We start from the raw sequence: 12159 nt of genomic DNA, 5'->3' as shown, positions 1-12159 counted from the left end.
ACAGTTCTCAGCTTAACAGGAACCATACACAGCTATCAGGCTCTCAATTAACCATAATGCCGGTTGCGTCGATGACGTGGTGTACTAATTAAATTAATTTATGATGTTATAAGGAAACAGTAATATGACTACTCAAATGGACTGTCCTTTTTCAAAGGCAAGAACATCTCATGCAATCCATCCGGTTTATATCTCAAGCAATCAGCAGCACACTCGATATCTAACGACCTAATGCTTTTTAGTGAATCTTGGCCCCGGCGATGTGGCCCAATCAGGGGCACGAGTCGTTACAGGATAGCTATTATGTTATAATTATTTTATGCCTTAATGCCAGCTGGTACTGAATTCAAGAGTTTGTGACTGCCGCTCCTTCTCTTTCTATGATCTGTATGGGGCAGAGTAAGACGTATTTTGACTTTCTTCAGTATGTATACCCTTAAATACCTTGCTCCTTTGATAACCATCATGTTGGCTGTAGCATTTGGATCTCATCTACATCACATTCTTCGATGAGTAAACTGTCTGTGCTGCATTTGAATTATTAGATTATCTTTTTGATTTTTTCATCAGCTTAGAGCCAGTATGTCCAAGAGTTGCTTACCTCTAACTTGCCGTACCATCAAATGCACCAAAATATGTCCTTTTCACAGGTAATTAATTATAAAGCACGAAAACGCCTGATAGTTTAGTATTTCATTCATGGGACACCTTGAGTCACTGTGCTGTATTTTGTTATCAAGTACCGGACAGTCGCTTCCCTGAGGAAGCGTTTGGTGACCGTTTTGGAATAATAAAAGCCAGCTTAGACGTAATAGCTTTTAAAAACGATCTGCGATTCGGAATACCCGTGATGATCGCCCTTGCTTCACTTCTTTTTTTTTCACTACTAAATGGTACAGCTTTCACCACTTTTAGAGAGCAAAACCTGTTTGCCGAGTATCCTAGTGCCCAGTTCCAAATATCTTGCTTGCTATGGCCTCTGCTCCAGTTATATGCTAACTGCTCCTTCACTCTCCTGTAATCTCGACTCACACTTAGCGCCGCCACGAACAAGTTGACTTCGGCACGGCAATAATTACCTGATTCAAAGCTAGAAAAATCCTCGGCGGCTGAAGCTCTATATTGCTAAAACTGACCAATGCTTAGCATCTCAGTATAGATGTATGACGATTTAAGGCATTATGGACTAAATGAGCAACTACCTCTGAGATGTAGGAAAATGAAAAATTAATAGATTCTCAGCAAAAAAACCTGTAAATTCATAATAAAATGGCCGAGAAGCAATGTGGGCCTTATCTTTCTCTTTCCTCATTTTGATATTATCTAATTTTTCCAGGTTGTACCCGCTATCAAGATCGATGTCCTTTGGCTTTATGTACCAGTGACTCCAGTCTTTTCGATAAATCCTGTACCCAAGATAAGCAACGATCATTATTGGAATGCTCATACAGTATTGGAAAAAGTTCTCGGCTGAACAAGGCTGTCTAATAGGAAAGGCGGAGACGATTATCTTACCAGCCACTAGCAGGACATTCAGGACGCATCCCAATAAACCGCCGTAAATTCCAAGTGGAGATTTGTAGACAATGTCATCAGCGCTCCTACGCTGAGCTTTCATGGCCATTCTGAATTTAACATGGCAAAAACAAATGCAGAACCACGTAGTGAAGAAAGAAATGGAAACACAATGCGAATAGCCAGGTAAAGATAGTACTTTGATCTTTTAATGCCACCAAGGACCCTAACAAACCAAATACACCAATTATCGCGATACCAACGAGAGGTCTGCCATTCCGGTTCATATAACCGCAGATAATCGGTGGTTGACCTGCTGTGGCTAGTTCTTAGTATTAACGGCGAAGAAGCTTAGACACACGAGTTGACAAACGGAAACCACAGCCACCAAGATAACGGCATTCATAAAATATGCAGCTTTATTACCCATCGATCCAGTATTGCTCAAAGCAATTACAAAGGGCGACGAAGAAAAATCTTCACTGGTTGCCCTGCTGAGTAGTCTCTCATCGTTATATGGAACTAAGCAACCAATAATTACAACGGTCACAATGTAGAAAAGCGCAATTCTCCAGAACTTTCTCTTCGCCGCACAAGAAACAGACGAAATATCTTTTACTTCCGTGTTGGTGAGAACCACCATTTCATTGCCGCTGGAAGAGTATGCCGCAGAAACAAAGGTGTTGCGAAACTTCTTTAAAACTGGTGCAGCAAAAGAACGGGAATCTTGCCAATATCTGGTGTCAATGTAACCAGTATTTCCCGGTCCGCCACCAGTCATCAGGACAATCCCAATGATGTTGAAGACGAACAGCGATACCATCTTGAATATAGACATGTAAAATTCCGTTTCGGCGAATCCCCTCACACCGGAGAGATCTAATAGCATGACAAATACAAAGGAAGTCGCGACCAATATCGCTGGATTGACGCAGTTATTCCAATAAGATAAAGTGAGGGGAAAAACTAACCAGTTGGCTGGGGAAAGGCCCAAGCCATATCAAAAGATAATTCATGTCCAAGCCGAAACGTACCGAAAGATCGATGAATCTGTTGGCATGAATAGCATAAGAACCTGAAACGGGATACTGACATGAGAGTTCTGCTACAGTTGGGATGACGCAAACATCGACATATTAACAAGCATAAGGACTATCAACAGCAAATCAGGATCAGAAGCCAAAGACAACCCAATTCCGACAAAAAGCCCTGTTCTCAAAGTGCCTCCAATGGAAATCATTGTTAGTTGCCTCCGATCTATAACCTTCCTGTTAGGTTTAGTGGCTAAATACCATTGCACTTTTTCCTCTTCAGGAAGCTCATCATATTCTAGATCAGTAGAAATCATCGCTGCTCCATCTCGTTTGAAAGAGTTCATAAACTCACAAAAATGCGATTGACTGCCAGTGGCCAAGGCGAATGCCGATGCGGATTCCTCAGCACCGCTCTCTTTAATCTCTAGTGTCAAGCTTTTTTTGACAAAGATTGGGACATGGCTAAAAGGGTCAGTAGCTTATTGCGCAAAAGCATACTGTACCGTTTAGCCAAAGGAAGGCCTGATTTTATCAGCACTTTAAAAAATATTCTAAAACGTCTGGAGAAAAAACGAAATGTTCGATGAGCTTGAACTGTGGCTGACGTCAAAAGGGTAGCATTTGTTCAAATTATCTTCTTAGATCGGCTATGAGAGAGGACTGGCCGCTACACTACATAATCAGTGTTTGCGAGATAAAGCGCCCCTCTCGATATGTAATGGAATTCGTTGGCGAAAGTAATTCCTTAAATCACTAATGTGGGGGGGCAGTTTAAACGTTGTGTTTAGTCTGAGCATGATAGTTTGATTGGGAAAGCAGCTTTCGTCGACATGGGCTTGATGATTCCTCATTTTGCGAATCCATAGCCATCTTATCATGGGAAGAAAGCCGCATCAGCTTATGCTTTCATGACATATGTTTCTTCCGATAGTCTGATGATAAAATGAGTTTGCAGGTTCGTGACGGTCCGAACAGCATAATGTATTATAAGTGGTTAACATCATGAAGTGCATTGAATTTATTCCCTGATTTTTTCATAGTTAATTCTATCTGGCTAGAACTCTTTTGACAAGAATATGGAAGAGGCTTTGTCCTAGGATAAATTAAATGATCATGACTTCGACACTGGCGAAGGCTGTCGTATATTAGGATTTACATGATGCTTACCTGCAACTTTGATTACTTGCCATCGTGATACGTCAATCATTTCCGTAATGGGAGTCCGGTCAAGCCTTGTTAGCGTCGCTGGCACTCCCGACTTATTACGATAGCCTGTCAGCGCTTCTTTCTAAGCTACTTGGCTCTGCTCATTCCGAGCGTCTGTAGTTATTGAAGGATGTCATATCTCTTACCTATCCACAAATGTCTTTTATTATGTTATTTGTTTCGCTCCCATTTCCTTCAATCTAGATACGTAGAAGTCATTTGGGCTGCTTACTTTAATCGCCCTTTACTATTTCTATTCATGAATCATCACTTCGAAGAAAGTGAACGTAACCTGTGAGATGTTGTTATTGATAGCAGATCCTCCCTCACTGTATGCGATACGTCGCAATTCATCAGAAATTATATCAAACATCAGAAAGCTAAACGTGCGGAAAAACAGATCGCTATTCAAATTATTGACTATTCTATCATATGGTTTTGTAGTATCATCTGATATAGCTAAATGGACTGCTGGAATTCTTCGCATTCAAGAAGTGAGGTCATACAGAAGTTGAAGCTACTGATCAATCCATTAAAATTCTTTGCGAGACAGGATTCCCTTGAAGAAACAGACTCAACGGGATATTAAAGTCCATTAATTGAATTATGAATTCTCCTACCCTCCGTGAGGCCTTTGGATCAGATGGTGCAAAAACTACCAATCCATTGAATCGCTCGGTTGGTGCGGAAATGGTTTAAAACTCAGCTAAGTAGACCCAGTTGCGAAGGCCCGTGATGGCAAGTCTGTCATGTCCTTCACCTAGAATTGGAGGAGCGGAAGCATTTGACCGGCACGACACTAAAAATCAATTATATGAAGTCAATGAAGCCGTACGACCTTTAGCCGTTTAGCCAGCGTAAAAGAGCAAGCGGGGTCACAAGGAGGTGAGATTTCCTGAGTTAAAGCAGTAGAACAATCTCAGAGTGTTTGGGAGAGTGATCTGACTAATGGCCGCCTAGGCTGCTAAGAGAACTTAGAGCTCGTAACCAATCGCTTCAAGTCTATTGCTAAAAATGGAATGAATAAAAGAGAGCCACCGATTGCTGCATATAGGTCTTGGCAAACATAGTTTTCATTTTTCTCATTTACATTTCAATGTTGGGACTTGTTTTTGTCTTTACTTTTTGACTTTGGCGCAGGAATTGTACTTTTTTACTTCGAAGCCACAGGGAGATAATAAATAGTCTTTTAGTGGATATGAGAAACGCTGGATCGAACATTATCCAGTGAAATCTTCCACGGTTCTGACGCATACTACCAATCTGTGACCACCTGCTGTTACTACCTACCACAAGAACTATACTATCGGCACCAGAACTGTGAAATATGCACTAGCCAAAAGACCGAGAGTGCCGTTGTCTGGAGACATAGCGGAGTCTCATGGATCCACAATTTCATACTTGGCATTCAAATTAAAGAGTTTAAGCTCCTTTGGAAACTATTAAATGTGCACACATGGGCTTGCAAATACCTCGAGTAAAGTTAACTTCTGCTTCAATTTCTATCATTTGACTAACTCACCGCGATGGCTTCGAAATTGATCTCTAAGCTTATACCAGCACTTTCTATCCCATCAAAAGAGAGTAGAAGATCATCAGAGGCTTCTATAGTTGATGATCAGGAACTAACAGGGAAGGACAAGGATGTCTTCATCACATACCGTGATGAGGAGTCTCTCAGTTCTTCATCTACTGATGATCATGTTTTCAAGGATCCTCAAATTGCCGATCATTATAAAGACCTTTACGAATCTACCGACTACGAATGTCGTCATTTGTTTGATCCCGAATTAACATGGACAGAAGAAGAAGAGAAGAAAGTTGTGAGGAAAAACGACTGGTACGTTACTTTTTGGGCTTTCATTATGTTCATTGCTTTGGATTTTGATAGATACAACATTTCTCAGGCGTTATCCGCTAACATGCTGGATCATTTACATTTAACCACGGAGGATTATAACTTAGGGAATACTATTAACTTAGTTTGCTTTTTAGCTTCTGAATTGCCATCTCAGTTGATATCAAAAAAGCTTGGGGCTGATATCTGGATTCCTACCCAATTATGTTTGTGGAGTGCGGTTTCAATGTGTCAGGCTGCAATGACTACTCGAGCTGGTTTCTTGGCTACGAGAGGATTATTGGGCGCGTTGCAAGGTGGCTTCATCTGTGATGTCTGTTTATGGATGAGTTATTTCTTTACGTCTAAAGAGCTTCCTTTCAGGCTTTCGCTTTTTTATATTGCCAATCCAATGACTTCCGTTTGGTCATCACTTTTATCCTTTGCACTATTGAAAATAAAAACTGGTGGGTTGATGGATCAATCTTTTAGGTGGTTATTCTTGATTGAAGGAATTTTTACTTTCGCCGTTGGCGTGATTTCCTTCTTCAAGATGCCAGCATCTGCTGCCCAAACCAAATCTTGGTTTAGAAAGGAAGGTTGGTACACTGATAGGGAAGAGAAAATTGTTGTTAATAGAGTTTTAAGGGATGATCCGAACAAAGGCGACATGAATAATAGGCAGCCTGTCTCATTGAAAGAGCTGTGGATGAGTCTCACAGATTATGATTTATTGCCAATCTATATCGTGAGGTTGTTCACTGATATCGGAGCTACTCCACTGAAGAACTATATGACTTTGACGCTTAGAAAACTGGGATTTTCCACTTACAAGACCAATGCCCTCACAATACCTTACGATGTCTTCAGTACGATATCGATGGTAGCAATGGGATATTTTTCTGAGAAAATCAATGATCGTGCATTTTTATGCATGAGCTCATCAATTTGGATTCTTGCTTGCTTAATTCCTTTAAGATATTGGCCAGGCTCCCAAGTTGATGTTTGGGGAACTTACGCGATTCTGACGGCACTCCTTTCCCAACCTTCTATATGGGCTTTAAGCATCAGTTGGTGCTCGGCAAATTCAAACTCTGTTCGTTCGCGTGCTGTGTCAGCAGCTTTGGTTAACATGTTCTCACAGACAGCAAATATCATTGCCGCCAATATATACCGCGACGACGACAAGCCGCTATATCATCGCGGTAACACTCAGTTGATAGGCATAGCTTTTGGCGCTGTAGGTGCATGTCTAGTTGCCAAGCTTTATTATAAATACAGAAACAAACAGAGAGACGCTGTTTGGAACAAAATGACACTAGAGGAGCAAGAAAAGTACAGATTGAGCACAATTGATATCGGCAATAAAAGACTAGATTTCAGGTTCACTCACTAGTATAAATGAATCAACAGCGATCTCGATTATATGTATTTCAATAATATTCTCCTACACTCAGTAAGATGGATAGAGTTACGCGAGACCTCTTTGTTCGAATAAATGGATAAATCTTGCATTTCATTTATTTTAGATATGGTCGACGGGCCAGGTTCGCCATGGTGGATCAGGTCCCTTCATGCATTAGTGCGTTCTAACGCCCATGTGTGTTTACCTCGGTGTCGGCTATCGTAAATTTGCTGCGATGTTGAATAACCTCTGTTGTAGAATCAAAAGAATGCATTGAGGCTAATTGGTGTAATGTCGGTTTGAACTAGTCGTGTTACATAAAATGATAATAGGCAGTGTCAAAATCTATAAAAGTTTCAATGCCTCATGCTATGAAGTTTAGAACTCACATCAAGTTTTCGACTAATGTATAAGTATCGAAGTCTCAGATGAGTAATGAGTCAAAGATTTAATTACATGGTAGCTTCTTTAACGCTAGAGAGTAGTTTTAGCGTCTACCGTTCGCAATAAGTCCCTTCTTCTTTGATTTTGGGCTTCTTCAAGAACTCCTTGATTACGCAGAAAGCCAGCGCTAGTAAAGAAAGAATCGTTGATAGCAAGTGAGTCTTTTTTCGTGCTAGAATCAAAACATCAATCACGACATCTTTTAACTCACCGTGAAGCTTTTCAATGTAAGATGAGTTCGAAGTTATCTTGGTAACCAGTTCGTTTATCTTATCTTCGTCTAATAGATCCTTGAGATTTGAACGCAAGCTCTTGCCAAAATAAAGTTGAATGACGCCTGTCGACATAGCGACACCCCATACGGAACCAATACTTCTGAATAGGTATAGAGTAGAAGTTGCTGTCGCTTGACGACTCTTGGGGAATGCAAAAATGAATGTGAATAACGTTGCGGGGAAAGTTATACCTTGTCCTAAATTAGCTGGTATCAAAAACAAGCCTACCAGCCAATTTGGAGAGCCTTTCTCAATAAACAGGAAGAGGAAGTTCCCTAAAGCCATCAAGAAAACGCCAGCGTACAGCAGAATTTGTAGGCAGTTATATCTACTCATGCAGATACCTGTTATCAAACCACCGACTGGAGTAAACAATGAAGGTATGGTCAAACGCAGCCCAGCCTTAGCTGTTGAATCTCCCAATACAATTTGGAAGAATAAGGGAAGTGTGAAGAGATATGCATAACTGGCAAATCCGACGAGAATACTAATGGTCAGGACAACAAAACTGAATGAACTTCTCACTAGTTCCAAAGGAATAATTGCTCTTGCGCTTGTTCTTGCTTCGTTGTAGACGAACAACACCAAGATGATTCCGCTAGCAAACAATATCTCGAGGGGTCACTGTCTTTTGTCCGCAATGCAAAGAAGATAATGCAGAGGTGACCCGCGAGTTGAGACCAGACTTACACTCGAAATAGTTCTGCGACAAGCAACGATTTTGTGGTACGTGGATTTGTATTTGTCCACCCCAAACCATCGCGCATGCCAAGTTTGTCATAATAGGTAGGTAGCGTATGGTTGAGTTTGCTCAATCGAGTAGACCTGAGGAACTATCTTTTAGAGAAGTTACTCTTTAAGTCCAGAATGCTATTCTATAGACAATTCACTGGCGTCCTTGAGTTGAAAGAGCAATTGGAAGTAGGACAGTGATTAAAAAGGAAAAAGAACATTGACTAGGAAAAGAAAATTTCCTCTAGCAGTTAGAGGGGATAGTAACGACTCAAAGGAAGTCTGCTGTCTGCTTTTGGTCGGCGGAAAAAAGACTGTACTTCCAAAAACATCTCAATTCGTATCGAGTTTCCTATCTGGAGCTCTCTGATGCCTTTTCTTGTTTCTGTGCTTTTCTCAAAAGGGATCTTCCGTTGCTCTCAAAATGTCCACCCTTGGAAATTATCTTCGAAGGGAGCGAAGATAACATATGTTGCCTTCTTTAAAGAAAACACCGTACAATCGCTACCTGCTCTGTGTTACTTCTCGGGCCTACACCTCCCAAAGAAAAATTGTAAACATGAGGTCGCACTCTTTCTTGTGCAACAATAGTTGAGAATCCCATTTTGGTAGTGGCTAGAATTACCGATTGTGGATTTCTTGGGCTGTTTAACGGGAAGAAAACGCGGTAGAAGACACCAAGGCTACGCGACAAGAGATTGCGAAGCTTCGGATTAAGCCCTGTGACTTCCATCAACACACAGTAGCTGAAAAACACCTCGAATTGGGTATAAGTAGCAGACACTTTGGAAACAACAACACATCTTCCCTTCGTTGTGATCGAGTGACAACGTTTATGTTAAGGGCAAACCCATTCAGCATGTGGTTTCCTTTTACGTTTTTTCTGTTTGGCTGTTTTGTGCCTCTGCTGCAAGCTGCAAACGTAGATACCGGTGCTATTTTGGGCTGTTCTCCTCAAAATCTTTCACCTGGTTTTCAGGTCGAGCTCTATGACTATCCTCTACCCTACCCTGGGGGCAATCCCAGTGGTGGCGTCTGTTACAATCCAGCATATGGTCAGGATAGTTTCTTGTTCGAGGGTGGTTACAAAACTTTGGGTAATGGGCTGATTGCCAAATCCGATGGAGTTACCAACCTAAAATTTTCCACCACTTTCAACAAAGCCTGTCTTCCAAATATTGGACAACTGCCATCCAACTACAAGATTGACAAACAATTTGCCACTACAAATTTCAGTATGCTTATCACTGGGTACTTCAAGGCTCCAAAGACCGGAACCTATAAGTTCAACTTGAGATACGTTGATGATCTTGTCTACATCAATTTGGGTTCAGGAAATGCTTTTGAATGTTGTCAAAGAGACAGTACCGTGACGTATCCCGGTGGTTTTGTCCTTCGTGCTCAGTGGTTCTCTACGCAAACCACTCAGAAGGTATCGGTCGACCTCGTTGGAGGTGTATACTATCCCATCAGAGTTTTTTATGTGAACAGAGATAACCTGGGTGCTTTAGATCTGACTATCATTGACGCCGACGGAGTCGATCATTCGGACTGGTCTGACTTCGTGTTCAGTGGTGGCGATCTAGAGAACAAGCAAAAGTGTGACGTCCCACCAACCACCTCGACCACTGGTTGGCCAAAGCAGTACACTTCTACCTACACTACAGTTTCGACTTACACCAATACGCAAGGGAAAGTTACTACAGGTAACGTGATTGTCGTCGAAACACCTATTCCACCTGTGACACAAACAACCACTACGGCCTGGACTGGTTCTTACACGACAACCTATACCACTGAGACAACAGTGACCCTCGGGAGCGACAGTCTAACTACACCGGAAATTATTTATCATGTCGAGACTCCTGAGGCCCACGGTGCTTCCACCACCTACACACCATGGACTGGTACATACACTTCGACCTACGCCACTTCGACGAGCACTATCAAGGGCTCTAACGGTGTGAACACAATCAGCACGATCTACTATGTCGAGACTCCTGAAGCCCACGGTGCTTCCACCACCTACACACCATGGACTGGTACATACACTTCGACCTACGCCACTTCGACGAGCACTATCAAGGGCTCTAACGGTGTGAACACAATCAGCACGATCTATGTCGAGACTCCTGAAGCCCACGGTGCTTCCACCACCTACACACCATGGACCGGTACCTTCACGTCGACTTTCTCTACCGAGACCACCAAGACCGTGGGCACCGACGGCTCTACCACCCCAGAGACGATCTACCACGTCGAGACTCCAACGACCGGTATTGTTTCCACAACCTACACCCCATGGACCGGTACCTTCACGTCGACTTTCTCTACCGAGACCACCAAGACCGTGGGCACCGACGGCTCTACCACCCCAGAGACGATCTACCACGTCGAGACTCCACATTTTGGCTACACTAACTCGACCACTACTTCCCCAATTAAGTCAGAGACCTCCTCAACTACTTTGTCATCTGGAGGGGGGGAAATTACGGTCACTACAACATCTAATGGTTTGACCACCATTTACACCACCACCTGCCCGGACAGCGAGTCGATGTCCAAGTCTTGGGCTTGGACTACTGTAACCACCACATCCAACGGCGTCGCCACGGTATACACGACGACTTGTCCTGAAAGTGATGTTTCTTCCACGTCATTCCCTACTATTACACCAACTTCCGAAGTTGTGACTAGTACCGCGGACAACACCGTACCAGAAAATGACAGAAGCGGTAGTTTTGAACCTGCCTCAACTGGCCCAGTGGAAAGCGCCACCACCACCGCCCCAACAGGTGTTCCTGAGAGCGGCAATTCTGAACCTGCTCCAACTGGCCCAGTGGAAAGCGCCACTACCACCGCCCCAACAGGTGTTCCTGAGAGCGGCAATTCTGAACCTGCTCCAACTGGCCCAGTGGAAAGCGCCACTACCACCGCCCCATTGGTTATTCCTGACAGCGGCAAGACCCAGAGAACGATAAAGCCTGCTGGCACCCCAAGTGAGCAAGCTACCACGTCCACTGTCGCCCCCAGTTACAAACCTACAATCACCACCGAGGCAACTCAGGAGACAGGTTCTAAGACCACTGCTCCTTCAGCTGAAACGCATGATACCCAAACCTTCAGTCCCTCGACTGTGACCTCCATCGTCGAAGAGCAGACTTCTTACAGTACTGGAAGCCCAGCTACTGTTGGAAGCTCGGTACTAATTAGTTCTTATGTTGGTGAAGCCTCCTCTAGAGTCATCAATTACTTGCTGTTAGCATTGCCTCTAGTTTTTGTTTAAGCTTTATGTCAAGTAACTGCTTACATTATCTTATGTAATACATCAAAATTTGTCTATCTACTAGTCAACAGATCTCGTTAGGGCAGTTCACAAGCTCTGGTATGTGATATAAACAATCCGCTCGTGCATATATGTATAATGCTGCAAAGTGATTGAGAATACAAGCACAGGACTAGAGAGCACTATGGTTAGTGATTGGAGAAACACGACCAGTGAGACTTATAATGAGGTTTTTTCCATTATTGGTAAGCTGTTCTTACCTGTACCTTGAGTAATAGCATTAGCATTACTACAAATGGTGGACGCAACATCCCAGCACGCTCCATTGTAGAAAGCACGGTCTATACTCGCATGACTAAGAGGGGGATGATCGATAGACATTAGCCTGGCCAGTTCGTTTAATAATAAACAAGTTGCCTCGTGAG

At 42.8% G+C, this 12159-nt stretch overlaps 3 protein-coding genes across 3 annotated transcripts; 2 read left to right on the top strand and 1 right to left on the bottom strand.

The window, feature by feature from the left end:
- Window positions 1–5281: 5281 nt before the first annotated feature.
- TDEL0G05010 (uncharacterized protein) lies at window positions 5282–6988 on the top strand (the record flags this gene model as incomplete). Its single annotated transcript, XM_003683031.1, has 1 exon — window positions 5282–6988. One exon carries the CDS (start codon window positions 5282–5284, stop codon window positions 6986–6988), a length of 1707 nt encoding a protein of 568 aa, XP_003683079.1.
- A 503-nt stretch (window positions 6989–7491) lies between these two features.
- Window positions 7492–8052, bottom strand: TDEL0G05000 (uncharacterized protein; the record flags this gene model as incomplete). The annotated part of the gene is made up of 1 exon (XM_003683030.1): window positions 7492–8052. One exon carries the CDS (start codon window positions 8050–8052, stop codon window positions 7492–7494), a length of 561 nt encoding a protein of 186 aa, XP_003683078.1.
- Window positions 8053–9283: 1231 nt separating this feature from the next.
- Window positions 9284–11734, top strand: TDEL0G04990 (uncharacterized protein; the record flags this gene model as incomplete). Its single annotated transcript, XM_003683029.1, has 1 exon — window positions 9284–11734. One exon carries the CDS (start codon window positions 9284–9286, stop codon window positions 11732–11734), a length of 2451 nt encoding a protein of 816 aa, XP_003683077.1.
- Window positions 11735–12159: the final 425 nt, after the last annotated feature.

Source organism: Torulaspora delbrueckii, chromosome 7 (assembly GCF_000243375.1).
Source record: "Torulaspora delbrueckii CBS 1146 chromosome 7, complete genome".
NCBI classification, from domain to species: domain Eukaryota; kingdom Fungi; phylum Ascomycota; class Saccharomycetes; order Saccharomycetales; family Saccharomycetaceae; genus Torulaspora; species Torulaspora delbrueckii.
Note: the sequence above shows the minus strand (reverse complement) of the source record. Positions and strands in the feature narration are given on the sequence as shown.